This window comes from Salarias fasciatus, chromosome 8 (assembly GCF_902148845.1).
Source record: "Salarias fasciatus chromosome 8, fSalaFa1.1, whole genome shotgun sequence".
Classification (NCBI taxonomy): domain Eukaryota; kingdom Metazoa; phylum Chordata; class Actinopteri; order Blenniiformes; family Blenniidae; genus Salarias; species Salarias fasciatus.
The window spans coordinates 13437655-13461906 of record NC_043752.1 but is presented as its reverse complement, the minus strand read 5'-3'; the positions used below and the strand labels follow the sequence as shown (position 1 = coordinate 13461906).

Here is a 24252-nt window from a genome sequence, read left to right as displayed (position 1 = left end):
GGTTCTATTATTCGACACTTGGTGAAATACTTCATTGCTTGCTGCCTCTATTCAGACCAAATGAAGCACTCAAGTCTGTTTAAACAGCTTTTAATGTAAAAACACTTCAATACAAAGGAGTCCATGTCACTCATTACTCGTATTAAGGCACAGTAGAGGATATTTCACACATCACTTCAGAGTCTGTATTCCTTTATATTTTTCCACTCGCTACTCAAGTGAAACAAAACCCTTAAAAGCAGCTCATGCATGCGTCTTCCACCTCATCCTTCACAAACTTTGGTACATTCAGACATATGTTTGAGAATTTTTTTTTGTCTCATGTTACAAATGAAACCCATGAAGAAGCACTTTGGTGAGTAATTTTCAGCAGCTCGTGCCAAAAATAAAACCTGTGCATTTTACTATGTCACACAAGCCTATATTCCACCGTTTACAACTTTATTTAGAACTTTCATAAACTGCCTGACTTTTTAAAACAAATTGGAAAACAATAGTACATAAAACCTATTTATTGGACAATACTATCAGTAAACGCTTAAAATGAAAAAGTGTGTAACCTCACATTTTCTTCAGGTGTTTATCAAGACTAGTGACCTGGAGTCCTGGAGCTGATCGCAGCTTTCTATTTACGAATACACCAACGCTGAAAAGCTGAAAGCACTCCGCTAACCTGTCCGTGTGTGCTGTGGATCATTACTATGCTGAATTATTCCTGGCCTGCCAAGCTTCTGGGGACCATGTGTCCTGCTCGCCAGTGTTTTTGTGTTTCAGAAAGCTTCCACAGCGCAGGTCGCCTCCCAAACCCGTCTCCCTTTACTTCTGATCTGCAGGTTTGGACAAATGAAAGAAAGATGTGCTCACAACGTGTTCCTTCTCATGCTCTTTTGCAACGTTCAGTCCCGTTTGTTTAGTACAAAACAGCCTGCGAGGTTTGTTGTGGTGGATGTTTTTCATTAGGTTTTGAAATGTCACAGAAACTCTGTCTTCCATTGATCCACCCACCTTCATTCAGAATTCACATACTTCTTTGGTCTTTTATTAACTGTTCCTGTAATCCAGCTACTTACCCATTTAAAGACAATTTTCTGTCTGTGTTTTACCCTGAACTATTCAATTTCAAGAGTTTTCCTACATTATGTGTCCCTGACTCTTCATAGGAGGAACTAAACCTGAATCACTTCACATTTAAGTCGTGTTGGTGCACTCACAGCCGCGCTAATGTCTCCATGCTTTATTGAACACAATATGCTTTAAAATATATGTAAAAAAAAAAAAGTACCCACCAGTACTGATAATACAGATACACATTAATACTGCTTCCTAGTAAAGACTTGCATATTTTATACAGAAAGAAGCAAAAAATTTTACTTTTAAGTTACTTTTTTAACTATACAAACGTGTAAAAGAGAATCAGTCCTATTCTGGAAAGTCGAGTGAGAACAGAGAGGAGGAGGATTTTCCTAATTCACAGTTGGTGAGATTTTTTTTGGTTCAGAGTTAAGACTTCAAATAAATGTTCACGTCCGCATCGTGATAACTGAGTAACTTACAGGTCCCGCTGCAAAAATGCAGAATATGCACTGAGAGACTTTGTATTAAACAAATCTTATTTAAAGTCACAGTGACCAAGAGGATATTGCAACAGAATAAACAATTAGACCCTTAACAGTATAACAATTACTCATTATCTTATATTCTTTAGTAACTCAAGTGTAACTATCCCTTTTTGAATAAACGTTTGGAGTATAGAAAGCACGCAGGCTGTGTTATTGCACGCGGCGGCAGTAGTAGCCCAGAACTTTGCATTTCTCGCACAGGTGTTGCGGATGCTCCTTGCTCTGGTCGGACACGTCCAACCCTTCCGGCTTGTCCAGAGGTTTCTACGACAGAGAAACAGAAGACAGTCAAATCATTCACCTAACAGATTATCTAAAGTACATCTTACCGCCCTACCTGCTTGTGAGGGTAAACATTGATGTGGCACTTGATGCACTCCTGTCCCATGTTGGCCCAGGAGTTCCCGCTCATCCACTTCCTCTTGCACTTGGGACATTTATATTCCCCGAAGCACCTCTTCTTCCCCTGGTACGGGGTCAGGCCCTCGCCTTTGGGTCGAGCCTGAAGAGAAAAAAAAGAAAAACGCACGGCGCAGAGTTGAAACGTCTCCGTGTATAAACTTCAGCGGCTCTGCAAACATTTCGGCTTTCACCTCTCGCCACCTTCGACTGGAGGAGAGCGGCTGACCTATTTTGTGCTTTTTGGACGTCGGCCAATTCAGAGGTCTGAGTGATTAGAGGGGGAAGCGATGGCGGACCGAGGAGCGGAGCTTATGGACTAGTTCTGAAGAATATCCATCGGTTAGAAAAAGAATAGAAACAGTTGAATTTATACTTTTTTAAGGGTAAATAAGTTTCAGTTATTTTGTAATTTACTTGCTGGCCAGGCTCAGAAGGGAACCCTCCCTCCAGCTGCGTTCCCAGGGGACCATAAAGGAGGCCCCTGCCCGTGGGGGGACCAATGGGAGAGGCCCGGCCGCTGCAGGACAAATACCTCAGGCTCTCAGTCATCCCTCCCAGCTGGCCCCAAAACCTCCAATCAGCACGCCGGGATCCGAGCAGGGAGGAAATAAAACCCAGATGAACTCTGCACTCCCGTAACATGACAAAATCCTAAACCCATCACGAAAAAATAAATAAATAAAAAATCATCTGGACACGCCTGCTTCCAATTAGAGACAGTTGGGGCGAGTTAGAATCAAGGTCGAGTCTTGTTTTGGAATACAAGTCAGTCTCAGACTTCATTCATTTCAAGGTATATATATGTATATATATGTGTGTTTCTGAGGCTCCAGAAGCAGCGTTTCTAACCGTTGGGGGCATTTTGAGGCCTGCGTCGGCCTGGTTCTGCCGCCGTGAGGCACTGTGGGAGGCCGCGTTTGAAGGCAGCCTTCTCTGTGAAGCTCCGACAGGGAGAGCAGACAGATCATCATCTTCCTGAGGGAGGAAACAGCTTTCACTCTTCCGAACAGGCAAAACAAACTCTACCTAAAGCCCGGAGCCCGCAGGGCGGCAGGGGCCACGGCACACTCCCCGAGTTTCCACCGGGGCCATCAGAGATGTCACACTGACATCCGACAAGGGAAAATCACACTTTGACCTGGAGACTCTGACAGAGAGCAGGAAAGTTTGAGAGGAGGGAGAAGAAAGGGCCTGAATCCCACATGTGACTGCGGACGTACACTCTATTTTATCATCATTTCCACAATATGTTACTTAAATGCAAGTAAATCAGCATCATCTTGATATACTCAACATACCAAGACAGTCTCACTTGATATGGTTTGGTAGAATAAAATGTCAGAGTAAATAAAAATAACATTTAGTTGTGTTTTTAACACTGGTTGTAAAAATAAATTCTAAATCATTTCCAATATTTCCAGCTATTAAGGTTTTGAGGCTGTAACCTGCAGTTGATGATTCATCCCATCATAAGAACAAAGCATGAACTTTACTGGTTCTTTTAATTCTGATTTTAATGTAGAGGAACAGGCGGTCCAGTCAGCATGACATGTATGAATGTAAGGATTGGGTTTCATGCATAAAGCAGCAGAAATTCATCTGAGAAACGCTGATCGGGATTGACAGGCGACTTAGAGAAAGTTGAGTCATGTTTTCAATTTGCATTCTTATTTTACACAAACACACAATCTCAGCCTAAACTTGTAACCGCAGTACAATGTCATTTATGTTTCCTATTAATATTTTGTTCCCAGGAAGGTGAGATGAACACAACTAACATCTGACCTCCTTCTCTTTGTTCTCCAGAAAGAGAAATTGAATAAATACAAACTATTACTTTTCCCCATAACCTGATTCTTCATGTTTGACCATAGATTTTTGGATTACAACACCTGTTTTTGTTTTACGATGAATACATACTAAATCCACTTATTATGTGTATTACAACACAAGCCTCCCAGCAGCCATAACTTATATTGTGTAACCTAAATCAGGTCCAGACTGCACACAGCAACGCGAAGCCAGATTCTTAAGCTGGAGCAGATAAGCTTGGCCCAGATCCCGGCAGCCTGGAGAGAGAGGCCCGGGAGGCGGCCGCCTCCCTCCGCCATCATCTGGAAGCCATCAGGGTAAACAATGGACTACTCCAAATCCTCACCCCCTGCCTTCCTTTCTCTCTCTCCCTCATTCGCTCCGTCCCCCGTGAGACGCTCGTCTCGGAGAACACGGTAACAGAAAACTTACAGGATGCCATGTGGTCAATTACTGCGCTCTAACAAACCCGCAGCTCTCTCGCTCGCTCTCGCTCTCTCTCAGATCCCCATAACAGCAGCCAGCAGTCCAGCTGTTACCCAAGCAAAACAACACATTAGTGCCTGCGCCGTGTTTTAAAGACTCCTCTCTGCTGATTTCACCGATATCTTCAGAAATCAACTATTTCAAGAGGGTTTAAAACAACAAATGGATAAAGTTCAGAAAGTAATACAATAACTTCCCAGTTCAATCCAAAGAGCAATTAAATATAATAATACAGAATGTGAATAAATATAAAGCATATTGAAAAACATCATAGAACATGAGCAAAGATCTCAAATTGCAATGAAACCTTCAGTGAGTTCCATCAACAAGCCTGGATCACACGAATCTGTTAGTCATCTCTTTTCAATCTTATGTAAAAACCCATTAGATTAATCTGAGTATGTGATTGCATTTGATTTTTTCTCTCTTCACATTTGTTGCTTTTATTTGCCAAATTTCAAATGTTCTCCTACAATCAGCAAACACCGTTTTGCATAACGTGAGGTAATTCAGCATCGCTGCATTGCATAGTTGTTTTGTTAACGTTGCTTAACTGAAGGAAAAACAAACGGCCAGAGATGCTGCTGGCTCAGGCGGGAACTTACTGATGTCTTCTTTTATTACAGAGTAAATTAGGAGCTAATGCTCCACTAATAGACACATCGAGACATGAAATGACTGTTTCAGTCAGACACAGCACACAGCTATAATCCTGCCGTGCAGCCTAACTAAAACTCTTCCACATTTGATACACTGACTGGATTATCTTTGACTGAATCCTAAATAAATGTGATTACATGCAAACAACTGGAGGCCAAAGAGCAGGTGATTGCATTTCGATTTTCTTCCGCGGCTCAGGATTCCTGCACACACCAACAGATATTAAAACCTCTCCGTGTCCATTTCACACACACACACACACACACACACACACACACACACACACACAATACAGCTTTCATAGGAAGCTCATAATCTACCCAAAACATGCTATGTTCCCGCTGGCCGAGCTGCGCTGAAGGTGACAACATGTACAGCTGTAAACTGGCGTTATGTTTCACGAAATCTGAACGACAGGAGCAGATGGGCTGGCGGAGAAACGCGAAATCCACCGTCGACAAAGTCCCAGCTTCGTTCAGAAACAAGGCAGGATTTGATGTATTATCGAGAGCTGAACGCTAAGAAGCGGTGCAAGTACAGATAAATAAACACAGTTGCTAATTTAATTCTCTCATATGGCATCCACACTGATAAGAGCTGCCAGATTTTACGGGGAAAACAGAACTGATGTCATGTTTCTTGAGCTCCGTAACCAGGAGCAGATGACAGACACACTTTATCAGAGGGAGCGTATCTGCCCCGCATTCCAGGGTTTCCTCTATCTTCGCTCATCCCTCTCAGCAGATGTTTCAGCCAAACGCAACAGGCAGCGTTTTGCAGACAGATAAGACGGCTATCAGCAGCGCAAAAACAAAAGAAGCAAAGACTCCGTCGTCACACGGCGCTGCACCAGATCCTTCACTGCGACCTCTATTATTTCACCTCAAGGGAGGTCCACTGTCCAGCCCCAAACAATGGCATTATCAATACCAGCACTTCACCTGACTATCGTCTTCAAAACATCTGCTCTGTCAAACAGGAAAGCACACTTGCCAGACCGGCGAATCATATCATCTTCGGGGTTTTTTCTGTTTTGTTTCATAAGAATGAGCAAGCGAAGGCTTGTATGACAATCTAATTATTCTCTCTCCTGTTTAAATAACATAAAACTGTAAATACAGTGTGAAGAAACGTGCTGTGTCCGGCTGAGTTTTCCACTACACTTAGCATTAGCAGCTCGCATTAAGTCTAATATCTAATGCTCTCTGGTCATTTAATATGGCTGTGATGTGCAGAAATAATGCCATCCTTGAAGAAATTGATGCTTTATTGGATGTAGACTCCTCCCCCGTTCATCCACTTTACTGTTTAATCAATCATAACAATTGAATGAACTTTACGGTTTCCACTTTAGGCCCAAATCTTTGCACAGTTATCGACAAACAGAATATGACAAGTGTTACAATGAAGACAATTTCCAACACTTAATCAACAGAAAAGCATCACAACTCACTCTCTATAAAACCGATTCAAATTAAAACAATATAATATACTTGTAAGATTTAACTTTTTCTTGGCTTGATGCTCACTGTGTTTTAGTGACATATTGAAAACTCAAAATCCCGGGACATATGCTGGCTCAGGAACTTAACACTAGAGCTATTTTTAACTTTTTAAAGGCCACATATAAATCAAGGAGCTCCTTGTGGAGTCAATGCAACAATCAAAAGTTCCCGTTCAAGTGATTATCAAAGCAGACTTTTCCCTTCCATTCAAACATGAATCCACTGCAGCTGTAAAGACGTACACCCACTTCCTGTGCTATCTGGAAACACAGAGTGGATGCAGTTCTCTCTGGCAGCTGCTCGCTGCCTCTTTAAGCCAGAGCCCGATAGTGGAGAGAGGGAGATGACTCCAGCCAAGCAGAGCTGTGTGAACAATACGGGCTGACTTCCTGACCTCTGGTTCCACAGCCCCTTCTGCAGAAACAATGCTCCACTTATTTATCCCAAGTCCTTCCCACCATACACCCATTTACTGTCAGTACTCTGCCACCTTTATAGAAACCACGTCCTGCCATCAAAATGTTCATTTTCACTTTTTTTTCCGATAATGCATCAAAAATATGCGAAGAGTTTAAATTTCTAAAGTTTCCTCAACTGAACGCAGCGCCATTATTGCAGCTTCGGGTGTGAAATATTAGCAACGCGTGATAAAATCTGACATCATCTTTCTAAAGCAGGGCCGCGGCGGGAAGCAGAAATGTCTTCCAGATTTTTGCACTTTTTCACGGGTGTGGCCGCACTGAGGAATCGTAAATATCTGGGAGTAATCCTTTGACGTCTTAACCCTCTCGCGGAGACGGTAACCCAACGCCGCGCCGTGCCGTCAACAGGATGTTTACCAGAGACGCGCCGAGTATAGCAGAGATAGCATATCTGGGACACTCACACGCATGGACTGGCACTCTTTCCTCACCCGGCGCTTCCACATGTTACCATATCAGACTTTGAGAGTTGACATGGGCCCCGCTCCACTCTGAAAGGCCGTTAAAGGCCCCGGCGTGCGCACACACACGCTTCCTGTGTGCTTCTTCTCTCATCTTACTCAGCCGTGACGTTCAGATTCCTGTCTGCTGCAGGTCCAGTTCAAACCAGTCAGCTCTGAGAGCCTCGTCCAAAGAAACCTCCATGTTTTAATAAGAGGCCTTACACACTGTGTTAGAAAAAAAAAAAAAGGCTTTTATGGTTTGATTCATGTTTCCTTTGCACATTGAAATAGAAATTCAATGTTTTTTTAACACTCGCTTCACTGTTGAAGACCTAAAATGCACCAGAGATGAAACAGTGTCTCTTCAAAGTCCATGTTGAAGCTGTGATATCAGGTTGAGAAGGACCAGCAGCATCCTGTGCAGGTTCAATGCAAAGATTCACAGTTGTTCAAGACCTCATGTGTATTCGTGGATGTCAGATCAGGAAACTAATAAAACTAAATGTGCATCTTTTCTGCTTTTCACAGCAATATACAGGTGTGCACATATGAGAACGTGTAAAAGAGCTGTTAACTCAGTGTGCAACATATTCTGCACATTCCTTGCATTCCTGTAGGGTCCTGTGTTCTCTGCTAAACTGCAGAAAATCTCCAGTGTGTTGGCAGTGATAGGGGCGCCGAGCCTTCAGAGACAAGGCTACAGAGGGGAGCGATCCAACAAATGACGGGGCGCTCATTCTTTCTCGGCGTTTGTAAACAGTTCGATCAGAAGTTTGAGATCATTTTCATGTCAGAAGTGTCTTGACTATCTGGAGGCAGAAGCCAATTAACTCGGGCTGAAGCCAGGCTGAATGTACATTACATTTGTGCAGTCCTCAATCAAAAACTACTGCCACGTAAGAGAAACAGTAATGAGGAGTTGTGTGTCTATTGTCAGCAGCACTGGCTCTTATGTCATTTCCAGTCTTTATGCTATGAAACGCCAACACACTCCTGGCTCCGGTTAGCGGGTCGTATCAGTCCACGCAAAGAAAACGAGCCATAGCTGACCTAGATTTCACTCACCAAGAAAACATCACATTCAGATGGTTAATGAAGGGTTCTTAAAACTTAAACTCATCAGTTAGTTGTGTTTTTGAAACATCAATCGGGATAAAATTAGCACAAAAAGTTTTTTTTCATTGTCTCTGTGTAGTTGATGTGTGATATTCGAAATGTTTGCTTTACTGCCCTTTGCTCTCAAGACACATCCTGACCATCAGTCATTTAATCATTTTCATTACACCGAGCAAATGTCAGGCACTTCCCTCTGAACATGATCAATGGGGAACCATAAAGCAGCAGTAATATTTCTTTCAGGTTTGGATTAGAGGTCGGACCTACTTCCACAGAGAAGCCTATCGTCTTTCGTTAAAGCTTGGCTCTGAGATCCAATCTGGCATCTGCTGCTCATTACCAACCTGCAGTTGTACTTCTAATATGTGCTGAGGAGTCCATTTCTCGCAAGGAAGAGAAAATAACAGAAACATTAAATGCTAACACGGATTTTGAAAGTCAAAAAGTCAACTCTCTACAAAATCCGTGATGGATATCTACAAGTGTGGCTTAAAACAGAGGTTCAGATAAAATCTCTTTAAACATGTCATGCTGCTAAATTCTCCCCAGTAACCAGTCCTTTCTATGTTCTTCAAAACATACGAGACCTCAAATGGGCCGCGTACCGCACAGCTGCTTCAGTTTAGGCTGCTGTGTCTCTCTCTATCTGCTGAGCGACTGAGCGTCTCACCTGAGGACAGTCCTTGATGTAGTGTCCCTTGTTGAAGCAGAGGTGGCACAGGTAGTTGGGCGGCGGCCTTTTGCTGGGCTTGCGTGTTTCGGGCGACAGGGAGAGGTCCGAGAAGTGGTCCGCCAGCGAGCTCAGACCCTCCACGATGTTGTTGAGCGATCCATAAGGCGAAGAGCGGTTGTAGAAATTGTTGTTCAAGGTCTGTTGGAGAAAAAACAAAGTGCAGGATGATCACCGCTCACACAAAATGCAATTTCAGATACAGGACCAATAGAAACCACAATATATACATTCAGCAGTAAGCAAATATTCTGAAAATTTGGAATTTTAGATTCATATACATATCTTTGTATCTCCTCATAAAAGTACCTTTTATTTGACAAAAACAGAGACGGCCTTTGTTGTGACTCTGCAGTGAGAGAGCGCTCCCTATGCATGCCACTCCATCACCCTGATTGATTCTCCTGTTTGTCTCTCTGACAGTGGCCGACGTTATTCGATTCATGCAGATGTGCACTTCCAACTGCCTTTTACTGCGTGAACCAATGGTGTCCGTTTCCTCGTCCGAACAAGATGCCTTTGTGCGGCATTCCTCCAGCCGCTCCTATACTGGCACGGCATAATCAGCATCATTGTGCTCCTGGAGGAGATGGGTGCTATGGCACCGCAGGGGAGACACGAAGGGCAGGCTGCAGAGAGAAGTTGTGCTCATGCACATTACAGCAGAGACTCTTCTGAGTGAGACGTCAGGCCTGACAGGTGGAGCTTTAAGGATGTAATTTCAGTTTTTAACATTTACAGGTATTCTCAGTTAAAGTATGGAAGAAGGGATGCAATGCAAAACTGCTGCTTAAGCATTATGAATGGAAAAAAAACTAACAAAGTTGATTAACACTGTCTACGATGCAGAGGCCAACCTGTCTGGGTGAGCATTTTTCTAAACTTGTGAGAGGTCTTTCTCAACCTGCCAGTCCTGCTCTGGCTGCGCACTGACACCAGAACAGTCTGCACACACTCAGGCCCTATACCTGGGTACAAAACGCATATTCATATAACTGCTGCCCACTGACCACAGTGCAACCCGGTGGGAAGGCATGCAGGTGGGGTTTACTGTATGGGCAACAGAAATAACCCAGAGAGAAATGAGTGATCGAGTCTGTCATACTTCTAGGATAAAGATTCTGAATGAGTGAAAGCTGTAAGTCGGTCATCACGTTTGCTGTACCTCGCTGCTCAGCTGGAAGAAGTTGTTGAGATAGTTGGAGCTCAGATCAGCTGCGCTGCGCTTGGAGTTGTTCATGTCCTGAGGAGAAGCGTCCGAGTCCACCTTGAAGCCATCAAAGGAGCCGGAGTCTTGCAAAGACATGTAGACCCAGCTGAGCAGCTGCGCAGGTTGGTACACACCAGTCTCTATAGCGGACATCATCTTGCTTTATTTTTGGAGGGCTGCGCCTTTTTGGAACAGCGCCGTCAGAACTGCCTCTCTCTCTGGATCGTCCGACGTCTCTCAGTCATCCCCCTGCTGATGGCCGGGTGGGATCCTTGCGTTCACTTAGGTGGGGGGGCTCCCCGGAGGTCCCCGCTGTCTCTGTCCCAGTGTGGGGACGGCTCTGCGGGAGCTGGGGGCGCACGGTTCAGTCTGACCGCCGGAGGAGCCGAGCTGCGCTCCGGAGCGCGCACAGGGCGCGTCACAGCAAATAGGAGGTCCAGAAGGAGTGGGCATCTTTCCCCTCACTTTTTCTTCTTCTCATGCACAGCCACTTGAAAAAGATGCATCTACATCAATAAATTGCGCAGATTTTAGGCTGCCTAAGTGCATTATCTCTGTATTGAAAACTTTTTGTGTTGTTTTTCTTCAGTTTCACTTGTTTTTGTGCCTTTTTAATTTGTTTTAAAAACTTTTTTGGTTGTCCTCCTGCTGGTGATTATGTGGTGTCATGAAAAACAGAACGATTAGCATAGCCTACAATCACTATCTTTAAAAAGTCTCATTTTTGAGTCCAATAACTAACAACTGTCATGAATGAATGAAAATACAAAATTGTGAAATATAATATTAGGAAAATTGTTGTTCCTCTGGGATTCTTCATAGATTAACCTATTGTGACAAAGAATGTTTTTACTGTCAGTTTCAGGCGAACAGAGCACTGTGGAAAATCCACTCAACAGAGCAATGGAGCACATGTAGACTGCTGCCATCTAGTGTCTGATATTGATACTAGAATTATTGTAAAGTGTTAAAAAAAATTTAAAAATAAACTTTTTTCAAGGGCTTTTTGAAAAATCTGTTGCATATTTATAATTATCAATTCATCACTGTTGATATGAAAAAAAAACAAGCGTTACTCATCAATCATTCAGGATTATGCTTAAGATCGTTGCAGATGTTTGAATGTGCGTGTTTGAAGTTGTACCTTGCAGTTGTGTAGCACTGGGCTGACAGAGGGGTGTTTGTTTGGTCATTTCATTACCTAAGGGATGCGTATAACACGAGTGATGCATTAGTATAATACAGTTCAGTGCAATATAAATGCAAATAGCAGTCTAAAACTGAGATACTGTATGAATCCTTTGAGGTTTTTCTGTCTTCTGAGCACTGAGCTTTACAATAAAGCATGCACTAAATTATCAATGCACTATTTTGTTTGTCGCTTGTAAAGTACTTTTATTTCTCATTTAGACATAAGCAAATCTATGCAAAAACTAATTAATATTCTTTGTTTTTAATATTGTCAAAGTATTTGCTGACATGTTCCAAGATACATTCATGTTCATGTAATAAATAAATATGTTTTTATTTCAATACTTCAGTAACTCATTGTTATTGTTGAACTCCTGACTACATTTTTAAAACAACACTGAAATAAAAAAACATTGCATGGAAATTCAAATATTCAGTTTAAGATGTAATTCAGCAACAGGCCAAGGGTGGAGAATCCCCCCTGGTTTCCATAAAACTCAAAACAGAAAGACATGTGAGCAATATTTGTATGACAACACTTATTATGCTCTTGATTTAATTCACTCACAGACGTTTAGCCTATATTTTTTTTTTTCCCACTGTTAAAATTAAGATTTCATCTTAATCTTAAACTATAGGTGAAAAAGTCAATGTAACCACAGAGGCATGTTTGACATAACATAGACAGTGGAAAATACGTCTAGAGCCTCAAAACATAAGCTATACTACATTAACCAAAACTCAAATTACATGAACCTATGGACATTTTAGAGGTTGTAGATGTTTTATTGCACAGCAGTGTCATCAAGTTTGTTTTACTACTCTTTTAGTGTTTTTTTTTTTGGGCGTTGCTTGGAAAAAAGTTGATTTGTATATCAGTGGGTGGTACCTGGTCAAATAAAGGTCAGATAATATATGTACACACCTGTTGTGTTACCATGGAAACAAGTCAGCCCTCGCCCCCCACCCACCCCGTGTAGCGGGCGCGCGCATCACGTCCTCGTGCTGAGATCACGGAGCAAAGGTTGGCTAAAGCTGCCGCAGCGGGACGGAAACAATGCCGAGGACCCACCCACCTCCAGCTCCACCTCTCCGTCTCTCTGCGCTCGCTTCTTCCTGGCTCTGACCTCCGCATCTGTCTGGTAAGTTGTGTTAATCCTCTCTTTTGCTCTATGCTGTCGAAAAAGTTCCACTTTCTGCATTGCGGTTGTGATACTGCGTTAAATTTGCTGCGTAAGTTTGCGGTGTTTACTGACCGCCGGCTGTGAGAAAGATAATCTTGGCCTTATTAAACCGATAGGCGGTGCCAGGCTATTTAACGGTAATGCTACTCGGCAGCAACAGACTAATGACCACCTGCTTTGTTAATTAAGAGTTACTGCTAATGTTATTATCTTAAGTTGATGTAATACATTCATATCGACGTTTTCCACGTTTCTCGGATTGGATGCTAAATGCTAATCAGTAACTTCGTCTTCGACCAGAAAGTATTATGTAACATTACCGGACTGCAGGGTCGCACTCAGTCGCGGGACGTCGGAGAAAAAAATTGACATTTATTGTATCAACTTTAAAATATGCCACCTATAATTGAAGATGGCCATATGGACACTGTGTCCTAGCTGGTTATGGAGGAATGAGGAATGAAAGGCCCGGGATGCTGCTGACAGATTGGAGGGGATTGTTGTCTCCTCGTGTCATTCATCAAACTCAAATCAAAACAGTTTAAAGTTTAAAGAAAAGCGAATGCAACGCTCACACTACTACATAGTTTCTAAATGCTATTAGCGAGTGAAAAACAATTTTACCCGAGTGAAAATGTATTCTTTCTGTGGATTCTAAGTGGGTCCTGCGGTGACAGTGGTGGTATGTACGATGACACGTGAATGCCTCACGAGTGTCCAAACAGGAAAACTGGAAAGCAACAGGGAGTGTCAACTAGCAGGGAAGTCAGCCTGATCAGGGCTTTCTGACACTCCAAATCCATATTTTTTGTAATGCCCCAAAACAAGACTGCTGTTACTTTAACATAAAAGTCAGTTTCACTTGAGTTTTTCTTTCATTTTTGTTTGGACTGTGTACAGGAAGTTGTGCAATCCCTGAAAATCTATAAGTGGAAAGATTTTGCAACTATTGTTTTTTCTTTGCACAATTTACAACAGTTTATTTAAAAAGGGGAAGGAAAGCATGTACTCTTGTCATCAACCGTAGGCAGATTCCTCACTCATTGTCATGTGATGGTAATAAAGACAGCTGTAAGCAGTGAAATACAGTCATATAAATCGACAGTACAACTATATAACAATTTGGATTTTGCTCTGTGCAATGTTTGACCATCCCTCGTTTTACTTCTCACCTAGTGCAAGGTTCAGATGTCCTTAAAACATCCCATGTCAGGATTTTATATTTTGAAATTTACGATTTCAATATTGTCCTTAGGTTTTTAAGATGAGCTACCCAGGATACCCACCACAAGCAGGGGGCTACCCAAATCAGCCTGGGGGATACCCACCCCAAGCAGAGGGCTATCCAGCAGCAGGAGGTTACCCACCAGCAGCAGGAGGCTACCCACCGGCAGCAGGAGGTTATCCGCCAGCAGCAGGCGGCTATCCACCGGCAGCGGGAGGCTACCCACCAGCAGCGGGAGGCTACCCACCAGCAGCGGGTGGCTACCCACCAGCAGCAGGCGGTTACCCTCCAGCAGCAGGGGGCTTCCCTCCTCAGGCCGGCGGTTATCCTGCCCCAGCCGGGGGCTATCCAGCACCAGCCGGGGGCTTTCCTCCTCAGGCAGGCGGATATCCTCAGCAGCCTGGAGCAGAGGGGTATCCTTCCATGCCTCCAGCAGGTAAGGTCGCAAAATGCTGTATAACAAGTTAAATAAGTCTTTGCAGCTGAAACAAGGCAGATTGTTTAAATATATTCCATTCTGAGTGTTATGTCAATGTTTTCTTTGCAGGTGGAGGCTGGGGTGCAGCGCCAGGTGGCTATGGAGCGGTACATACACTCTTATCTCACTCTTAACCCCTTACTTACAGACTTATTCTTAACATATGGAGCAACTTAGGCTAAGTCTCTTGTTTGCCTAAATCGTCTTATCTTCACCATCCCGACACTCACAGCTCCACTCTCTTTGCAGCCAGGAGGAGCTCCGCAGGGATACCCAAGTGGTCCTGCCCCAGGTCAACCCATGCCAAACTACCCCGCTGCACCAGGGGCGAACCCCTCGATGCCTGCATATGGAGGGGGAGTTCCATCCGACCCTCAGGCCCCGGCTATTCCTGTAAGATGTCATTAATCCAAGATTTGTCGAAAAACATGTTAACACCATTTAGGTTTTGGTTGATTGAGTCTGTTTGTCAAGTATGACCACCTCCCTCCAAATGCCAGTGTGCCGCAAACAAGTGGAAGGAAGCAGTTCACCACCAAACAAATTGTCTGCTTCGATTGAAAATTGATTGGAACACCAACGGTTTTGGGCCCTCTTATTTATCTGACCTTTAGGTTCCCAGAGTCAGAACATGGACCTATAGAGAGGCCGCGTTCTGTCACTTTCATTTCCAGTGTTTTAGTTCATTTTCTCATGCTTGCTGGTCAAGGGTGGGCGGGAGGTTTCAGTGTGTGGGGTTTGTGTGTGTGAGTGTGTGCGTGTGATTGATCAGCTAGTAAAAATGAAACCACAATGGTCCCAAATGCAGTGCCGTGCATCATTATTGTTCACATCGTGACAGTTAATTCACCAAATATATAAATATCACAGTTTTAGTCAAAACAACTTTCCAGCATTTGTTCCCGTCTTTTGATCTTAAGGTAGAACAGAATGGCAACTGGCTGTTATTCTTCACAGAGAGGGTTTCGAGGGACTATCCAAGATTTTCCAGGGGCCGACCCACTGAGAGATGTCGAAGTTCTTCGAAAAGCCATGAAGGGCTTCGGTCAGTAAATATTATCTCAACACTTTGAAAGCCATTATATGCATCCCCTTTCCACATCCATTAAGAGTTCATTTGCTCCTTCCCTTTAAATGCTTATCAAATGGATTCTAAACCCAAAACATCCTGAACAGGCACTGATGAAAATGCCATTATTGAACTTCTGGGAAATCGCTCCAACAAGCAGAGGGTTCCAATGGTGGCAGCCTACAAAACCACTTATGGGAAGGTATCTGGAAGCCATATTTCCTCTTTTTCTAATTGATCTTGTTTGTTAAAATGGAAGTCATGTTTCTGTATGTGATGCCGTTGTAGGATTTAATCCGCGATCTGAAGTCTGAGCTCACTGGAAACTTTGAGAATCTGGTTCTTGCCATGTTGATGAGCCCATCACACTTTGATGCCTACGAAATGAGAGAGGCCATTAAGGTTGGAAACTTCACTTGTTGTCTCAGCTCATGATTTCTTTTCATTTCATTTATTTTTTGCTTCTTAAACCACAATCCATCACTCACCATGTGGAAAATCTCTGCACACCAACAAATAATAGATCCTGAACTCCAGCTCTGTTTGCTCTCTTGTGTCTGTCCCTTAACTAAATAGTTTTCCCTGTATATGCTGTGTTTACAGGGTGCAGGAACTGATGAAGCTTGTCTGATTGAGATTTTGTCGTCTCGCTCCAATGCAGAAATCATTGCAATCAACAGGATCTACAAAGAGGGTGAGTTCTGATTCAGGCAGTTATGCTTTTAATCCAAAAACCCCTTAAAAAAACATTTAATTTTTTGCATACTTTGTTTCTTCACAACAGTTTTTTCAAATGTTTGAATGGAAAATAGTGGAATATTTTTAATTACTTCAATTTTAACTATGTTTAAAGCTCTGTATTTGATGAACATTTTTTAAAGGGTTCCTTTTTTTTTTTTTGTTTTTTCTTTTTTACATCTGAACAAAGTTTAAATTATACAAATGAGTAAATATTCCTAAAAAGCCCGGCCTTATTTTCAGAGTTTGGTAAAAGTCTGGAGGATGCCATCAGCAGTGACACCTCCGGTCACTTCCGCAGACTGATGATTTCTCTCTGTCAGGTATTGTTGTTTTTGCACTGAACTCACGAAGAGCTCTGACAAAAGAAACGCCTCATTTTTCCAGTCTGCTTGATCACGTTATCGTTTGCAGGGAAATCGTGACGAGAGAGAGACCGTTGACATCGCCATGGCCAAACAGGACGCTCAGGTACTGCTTTAAAGTCTGTTTTTTGCTGAGATGATCTCAGGGAGGGACTGGAACATTTCTTTAACCTCCTCACACCTGTGTTTTTATCAGAAACTGTATGCTGCTGGGGAAAACAAGGTGGGAACTGATGAGTCTCAGTTCAACGCCATCCTGTGCGCTCGCAGCAAGCCTCACCTTCGGGCAGGTGCGTCACGTTTCACATGATTTTTCCAAATAGTTTTTTTTTCAGTATCGTGGCTGGAAAATCTTCTTTTTCAAGTACGAATGTAACCTCTCGATTTTTGTGTTTATTAGTTTTCCAGGAGTACCAGCAGATGTGCGGCAGAGACATTGAGAAGAGCATCTGCAGGGAAATGTCTGGAAACGTGGAGTCTGGCATGGTGGCTGTGGGTACGTTCACTTCTTAAACTGTACTTTATTAACTCCTATATTTTTTGATCAGAGGAGCTGACGTTCATTTCTGCTTCTGTTTCCAAGTGAAATGCATCAAGAACACCCCCGGATACTTCGCAGAAAGACTCCACAAGGCCATGCAGGTTGTCCATCGTCACAGTTCGTACTCTGATATCGCATTCCAGTAGAAAGCGTCACTAACGTGTCCCACTGCGACGCCTCGACAGGGAGCCGGGACAAAGGACAGAACTCTGATCCGCATCATGGTGTCCCGCTCTGAGGTGGACATGCTGGACATCAGACAGGAGTACGTGAGGTGCTACGGGAAATCACTGTACAACCACATCTCAGTAAGTTTACACTAGCTCTGCCGTTTTGATCGAAACTTCACCCGCAGTTTCGGGTGATATGAGTGTGTGCGTTTTGTCCTCCAGGGTGACACTTCTGGCGACTACAAGAAGCTGCTGCTGAAACTGTGCGGCGGCAACGACTAAACCAGAGGATCGCACGCTGCCATGAAGACATCATACATGTCCACATCCAGACAATGTTATGGGACCTTATATCTCCTCTAATGCATGCAGTTAATGTCAGGTGACCTCAGTAAATCAATACGAATTTTATATCTTCCTTAGTAATGTTATTTTTATACATTAGGATGTCTGAGATCTGGCAGATGATTAACACATCAGATTTTAAAGATATTTAGTAGGACCTATTATAATAGGATTAAAGGTAGAGTTCTGCCTGCTTGGAAGGTATGTGACTGAAAAGTTTGTACCTAAATTAAAATTCTAACAAATGTAGTTATTGTGAACACCATAAAATTTTTATTTATCATTAAAGTAATTGTAATTTGTGCAAACAGTTGGTTTTTGTGAAATTGCAAGAAAATGTAGAAGAGGGCATGTGTGCCATTATCTAACATATAAAATAGATATACAAAGAATCATTTAGCATATTTTTTTTAGTCCTATGTCATTTCTTTGGAGTCACATTACCTCAACTGGTGAGTGATTCAAGTGTTTTGGGTTCATTCTTTCAAAATAGATGCTTCTGCTGCCAGTCACATTTCATTTCCGAGTAGTGTGTGAAGGAAAAAAAATGCATCTCTGCGAAGCCAGTCCTTCTGTATTCAAAGGGTGTTTATCAGGGGTGTCAAACATATGGCCCAGGGACCAAAAACGGCCCATTGGGTGACATCGTCAGGTATAAAATTGACTAAAAATACACTGAGAAGAATTTTCTTTAAAAGTAACTGTTGTTTTTTTTAATTTATTTAATATAAATTGCAGTGAAACTGCACCATTACAATATCCACCTTGTTAAGAAATTGTATTTACTTTAACATAAGCTTTTTAACCAACAAGGTGAAAGAATATGAAGTATGCAAAAGCATGATATCGAGGTTATTATGTCTCTCTCCCGCTCCCATTTTATGTGTCCAGTAGAAATTTGACACCCCTGGTCTGCAATCATTCATGTGAGTTTCACTTTCTGCTTGATAGTCTATGCAATTCAGCTTATAAGCTTTCTATCTATATCATTCAGCATTTGCGGACAACGTTGCCTTTAACTCGGTGCTGAAAAGCCAAAGTGTGAAGACGGATGGTGTTGTGCCTTTAGTTAGTGCTGCTGTGGAAACTGGATGAGCTTTCTGATGTATCACTGTGGTTAATCTTGAAAGTAATCAATAATCACACTTGTAGGGCCACAGGATTGTAACTCTGTTCTCTCATTTGTTTGCACTGTGTTCCACTGGTTTGCATGCCATGTTGCCAGCAGAGGGCTCTTGGAACACATGAAGTGTCATCTTTTGAGTGATTTTCCTTTTTGCCTGCTGGCTTTGAATTACGCTTTGAAACGAGTATCTCCTGCACTAACTACTTTGTGATTATTCTAACAAAATACTGGCTGAAATTCAATGGATGCCTTTTGAAAGCAGCTACTTCTCATTTAAATAAAAAAAGAAACAAATTGGCATATCTGCATTTTCTTTTTCTTTTTTTGGGGGGGTGAAATGGTATCATCTGTTCTGCATGAAAACATTGACCATGGATTTTCAGCTCCGAGCCGGCGCACAGGGGGCAATTTGCATTTCAAAGCCAGCCTCATTTGCAGCATTTCGGTCGGCGCCCCCTCCCACCGCTGAGCATCATGAGCATCATGCTCTGTTAAAAGGTGCGAGTAATGTGGCTTACATAAGTGATGCTCTGCATGTGCTTTGCACTATGTTCTGAAAGCGGGGGGGGGGGGGGGGGGGAATATTCAGGTATGCTTTGCAACTTGAGCGATACGGTACCGAGAGCTTTTCTCAAGGCTATAAATAGTGTCCATCAGAGACGTGGACGTCCTAAAGTCTTCTTTCAGGTTTGCTCAGTGGCCTTGAATGGCAGCCTCAGAGGGAGCGTGTTAGTGAGACAAATGGCTCAACTCCTCCTGCACCTCGATAACCTCGCCATTTCCCGTCCATGCTGGAAGTGAAAGGAACCCGCTGTCCTCAGGACAAATAGGCATAAATGTTTGATGGTGGTCTTTGGGTATTTTCTCTCTGGCAGAGTCTGTTTGCACTGATATCTCCAGATGTATATTTAGGTCAAAGTGAAATCTGGGAGGCGGTGATGGGGCAGGGGGGGGGGCATTTGGCCTGTGAGAGACGGAGCAGCACTTTGATGCTGATTTCTAGACAAAGTGCCTTAATTATTAACATGTGGACAGAATCGCATGATGCAGTCTTTGTGAGATTGGGTTTCTGTGAATGGATTTACATGCATATAGCTCTAAATTGCTTTAGTGTTTTTTTAAGATCTCGATGGATGCAAGAAAAATTGACAATTTAATATTTTAAATATAATTCATTGTGTTTATTAGCTCCAAAAACATGCAAAATCAGAAAAATTAACTCAGGATTTTCACACAATTCACATAATTGTTAATGCTTCTATCAGATATTCTATAAATAATACTAGTCAAATGAAACTGAATTACAATATTCAATAAATCTTAGGCTGCTTTCTGTTTTACCTGCTTTTACATTTCATGGCCAGCTTATCATGTTAATACTGTCTTATAGACAATCAGTAAAAGTAACCAAATTGTTGATTTGCAGTGGATTTTCTCCAGCTGTCCAATGAGGAACACACAGCCAAGAGACATTTGGTTGCCAGGGCCATAATCCCGCTTTAAACTTCATGAGTGCATATAAGCAAATTACAAACCCGGGGATTAGATGAACAACAAATAATGAGATGTGGCAGCAGATATCACTGTCCGGCCTGCAGGACAGCAGCCTGCAGGCTTCGGCCCCAGCCTGTGACAGTTGATAAAATAAGAGAATAAAGCCTGGACAACCATATATCCCATTATTTGTGCATGAAAAGGGAAGCATACAATCAACTGCATGTCAATATTTCAGGAATTTACATAATTCCAACCGGTTTTCCGAGGGCCAAATTAGTTTTCCTTGCGAGAAAAAGAAATTAGTTGAGATGTTACATAACCACTTATGTTGTTGGGGAATGTGTAGGCACACTGTGTGCCATGTTAAGCTTTAAAGCTAGACCCCGTGTGCAGTAGCTCACTCCAGATGAGAGCCGCGGTCCTCATAATAAAGGCTCCAAAGCTCCTTAATAACGAAGACGACTGTCAACAAACATTGTAAGTGAGCTCAAGTCGATTCCCACATTTCTCCATTTCAGTTTTGTTTACATCAAGGCAACAGATAAACACACAGATTACAGTTTGATTGTCTGCTTCTGGATTACTTGGTTCTTTAGGATTTCAGTTCGACGTGACATCTGCCTCCTTTGAGATCGGATGGATTATGTGGAGCAGAAGAAAGCTCACAGAGCAGCACAGCGGTGTCACGGGACGATCCAGATGAGGAACGGGCATCCCTCATCTGGAGGTATAAATCTGCTCTGAAGAGAGATCATATCATGAAATATAAGCTTTTCGATTGTTGTTATAATGAAATTACGACCTGCTCGGAAGCACTGAGGGCCTCCGTTGTCCCATTAGCTGGAATCAGGAAACAGATGAGGCTTCAGGAAGCTCAACTCAAATCGATAACTGTATGATTTGTAATGCTGTGATATTTACAGAGCTGCTGAAGTGTTGCTGCTCCAGTTTCATCCAGGTTACTATATTTTGTTTGAGTATTCACAAGCAAACTGATTTAACTTCTGTACAAGAAATGATCAAGAGAAAACATGTAAACAAACAAAACAGCCACTATTTCTATACAGAAAATCTAACTTGAGCTCCATGATTTATAGTGGGATTCTGATTCTTGTGTGGTTTTAGAGTATATTTTATCATATTAATAATGAGGATTTTGGTACAGGTCACTTCAAACACAAATCCATCTCAGGAATGAAAACCATTGAGAGAAAAAAATGTTTTAAAAGGTTCAATTAAAGGTCCAGAGCAAATTGTTGCAAGAAAGATGTCAGTTAATTTCCATTTTGTCCTATATCTTAGTTGATAAACTGCAATAAAACTATTTCTATAGGTTTGTGTATATTCCCAGGTGACTATGTCAGTGGTATAAAATAGAAATTTAGTGTGGTATATCTGAAACATACATAAAAATAAATAATAATAAAAAAAAAACTTGAAATACCTTGCCCACTTGCTTTATTTCCACAATTTAGATTCAAGAGTTTCCCCCCCCAACATTTATTTAAGATCAATAAAATACAAATTGCTTTAGTTTAGTACTTCAAAATTACATTATTTTAATAGCATTTTGATTATATTTTAATCACAGCTATGTGCAGAAGTAGTCTTACAATACAATCAATTTTTGTCCCAATGCCACATGTGGACTCAGAAGCTTTTGCATTAAATGCGTAATTATGAATGCAACACAACACCACAGTACACATCTTGCAGTGTTTCTGTTGTCATCAATAAAAAAGAGAATCAAATTCTCTCATGAACTTTTGTGTTGTTTCCCTGATATTTGAAAAGAAATCTGCTGCAGCAGTGAGTAAAAATGCATTGTTCATGCAGTTTTTTTTTGTGCGAACAATAAAGTAGGTGAAGCAACACAAATAGTATGAAACCCACAAGGGACGTTTTGCATAGTTTTGCATAATTTACTTGTGATGCTGGAGCCGATTTAGGCAAGACTTTTCAAACTAAGTTTCTGTAACCACTGGGAATATTTCTCCATACCTCCAGCTTTACAGAAAAGAAACTCAAATTGCCACTTGGAGCAAAACTGTGTGTTGTTTGACTTTATGTCCCAAAAACATTGTATTTGATTTCAAGGAGAGAAAAAATGGACTTTAAACCCCCGGAAGATAGCATATATTTGTGGATAGTATTGATAATAGCTTTATGATCATAAACTCTAACCTGTTCAAGCAAATATGCAAAGCTAATACTGCAGTTATGAGATATATAAGGGTGAAAACACTTAAATAATATATATTTTGTAGCAATATTTGCCTATGATCTAGAGGTGAATCATAAAGTATGGCATTGACATACAAGAAAAACTAGAAAGATGTATTTTTTTTTCAATGGCATAATGTCTTTAATTAGGAGAAAACTGACTCACAGCTAATGTGTGTAAAGAGATAACAGTGTTATGAAAAACCTAATTTGACAGTAGCCCTGAGATGTATGGTCTGCAATCATTCAGAGTTTTATAGACAAGGAGTAAGAGTTTAAAGTTGATCCTATGACACAGAGGCAGCCAGTGCCTGCCAGCCTAAGACGTTTTGTATTAAAAATACTGTCAAATACAATAAAAATGCAAGAAAAAACAAAGCACCAAAACTATAAAGTACTTAAATGGCATTTTTGCACATCAGCTATAAAGTTAGTTTATTATTTAAGCAAGTATCTGTAATAAACCTGAAAGTTTGATAATACTTTTACTATTGTACTATATTTTATAGCAACAAAATGGGAATTGACATGTGGGAACTGGGAACGTTCCTACAGACAGCAACGAGGTGGGAATAATGCTTTATAATTAGCGGCGGGGAGCCAGGTGCGAGCGGCCGCGAAGCCCCGCCCACTTTTACCTTAAACGTCCACTGCGCGGAAATGTGATTGGCACAGAGCTCCAGCTGCTCGAGCGACGAGACATGGCGGAGCTCTCACTCAGGGAGCTCCCGAAGAAGTTTCCACCACTTCTGAACAAGTCGAAACAACTCGATATGTAACCGGCTGGCGTGTCGGCAGAGCGGGGCTTTAAGAGGCAGCGAGCGGCTCTCTCTCTCTCTGCTCTCTCCCTCCCTCTCTCTCTCTCTCTCTTTCTCTCGGCGTGTTTTTGTTCCGGGGAGGACGGAGCGGCGGCGTTTGGGGAAAATGTGTTGTCATCTCCGAGCAGTCAACAGCCTTGGGCAACAAATATGGCTACTTCTGGTGTATCCTTCAATTCGGGTTGAGAACCGTCCCGAGCGGGTGAGTTCCTCCGAGTCGCGGCAGTAGTCCGAAGTAAAGTTGGCTAGCAGAGAGGCGGCGGCGGCGGCGGGGTTTGCTAACGCGGAGGGAGGAGATGGAGCCCAAGCATAAAGAGTTGTTGGAGAAATGTTACCAGAACTTGGTGGAGTCGATCACGGATGCGGACCGGGTCGTGGATGTTTTGGCGCACCGCGGGACCCTCAGCCAGTCCGAGCGCTTCGAGCTGGGACACAACTGCTCCTCCAGCTCGGAGAAAGTGGACCTTCTGCTCAAGATCCTGCTGAGCAAGGACAGGGACCATTTCGCGGAGTTCTGCACGGCTCTGGAGACGACGCACCCTCACCTGCACTCCGTGCTGCTCAATGGCATCGGACCAGTGGATCATACAACCGGTGAGAAGCAACTTATTCAAGCTTTTATGACAACATGGACTGGAAAGAAACTCCATGTTTAAAGTGCACGAGCTTGGAAATCTTTGCACCTTTACTTGTGATTACCCCGTGTTTGTTAAGGACCAGTGTTTGTTTTGGGTGTGATCCAACCTCTTTTCGATCTTCCTCTCACTATGATCTAACTAACATTTGGGCTATTGACCATATGACAACTTGATGAAGG

At 42.4% G+C, this 24252-nt stretch overlaps 3 protein-coding genes across 6 annotated transcripts in view; 2 read left to right on the top strand and 1 right to left on the bottom strand.

The window, feature by feature from the left end:
• Nucleotides 1-30: 30 nt before the first annotated feature.
• Nucleotides 31-10827, bottom strand: LOC115393495 (zinc finger CCHC domain-containing protein 24-like). The gene is made up of 4 exons (XM_030098499.1): nucleotides 10421-10827; nucleotides 9196-9396; nucleotides 1957-2121; nucleotides 31-1883 (listed from the first exon to the last, which is right to left on the bottom strand). The coding sequence occupies exons 1-4, from the start codon at nucleotides 10619-10621 to the stop codon at nucleotides 1770-1772; spliced, it is 681 nt and encodes a 226-aa protein (XP_029954359.1). The 5' UTR covers nucleotides 10622-10827; the 3' UTR covers nucleotides 31-1769.
• A 1844-nt stretch (nucleotides 10828-12671) lies between these two features.
• On the top strand, nucleotides 12672-19197 carry LOC115393502 (annexin A4-like). The gene is made up of 15 exons (XM_030098508.1): nucleotides 12672-12798; nucleotides 14096-14501; nucleotides 14613-14650; nucleotides 14793-14936; nucleotides 15501-15588; nucleotides 15720-15814; nucleotides 15901-16014; nucleotides 16216-16306; nucleotides 16594-16673; nucleotides 16765-16821; nucleotides 16912-17005; nucleotides 17116-17211; nucleotides 17299-17357; nucleotides 17442-17564; nucleotides 17649-19197. Exons 2-15 carry the CDS (start codon nucleotides 14105-14107, stop codon nucleotides 17706-17708), a joined length of 1536 nt encoding a protein of 511 aa, XP_029954368.1. The 5' UTR covers nucleotides 12672-12798; nucleotides 14096-14104; the 3' UTR covers nucleotides 17709-19197.
• A 4102-nt stretch (nucleotides 19198-23299) lies between these two features.
• The window catches only part of LOC115393583 (disks large homolog 5-like), a 28474-nt gene continuing 27521 nt past the window's right edge, over nucleotides 23300-24252 (top strand). For 2 of the 4 annotated variants that reach the window (XM_030098636.1, XM_030098635.1), the window contains exon 1: nucleotides 23300-24029. In XM_030098636.1, the coding sequence (XP_029954496.1) occupies nucleotides 23732-24029 (298 nt within the window). In that variant the 5' untranslated portion in view covers nucleotides 23300-23731. The remainder of the gene's footprint in view (nucleotides 24030-24252) is intronic. The other 2 variants (XM_030098638.1, XM_030098637.1) reach the window with 1 other exon arrangement.

What these genes read in the sequence shown, in the direction of transcription:
- LOC115393502 (XM_030098508.1), top strand. Translation starts at nt 14,105, where the DNA reads ATGAGCTACCCAGGATACCCACCACAAGCAGGGGGCTACCCAAATCAG. An exon ending in ACAAAACCACTTATGGGAAG is followed by an intron (nt 15,815 to 15,900) that starts GTATCTGGAAGC and finishes ATGCCGTTGTAG; the next exon opens with GATTTAATCCGCGATCTGAA. An exon ending in AAATGAGAGAGGCCATTAAG is followed by an intron (nt 16,015 to 16,215) that starts GTTGGAAACTTC and finishes CTGTGTTTACAG; the next exon opens with GGTGCAGGAACTGATGAAGC.
- LOC115393495 (XM_030098499.1), bottom strand. Translation starts at nt 10,621, where the DNA reads ATGATGTCCGCTATAGAGACTGGTGTGTACCAACCTGCGCAGCTGCTC. An exon ending in TCTTCCAGCTGAGCAGCGAG is followed by an intron (nt 9,397 to 10,420) that starts GTACAGCAAACG and finishes TTTCTCCAACAG; the next exon opens with ACCTTGAACAACAATTTCTA. An exon ending in ACATCAAGGACTGTCCTCAG is followed by an intron (nt 2,122 to 9,195) that starts GTGAGACGCTCA and finishes TTTTCTCTTCAG; the next exon opens with GCTCGACCCAAAGGCGAGGG.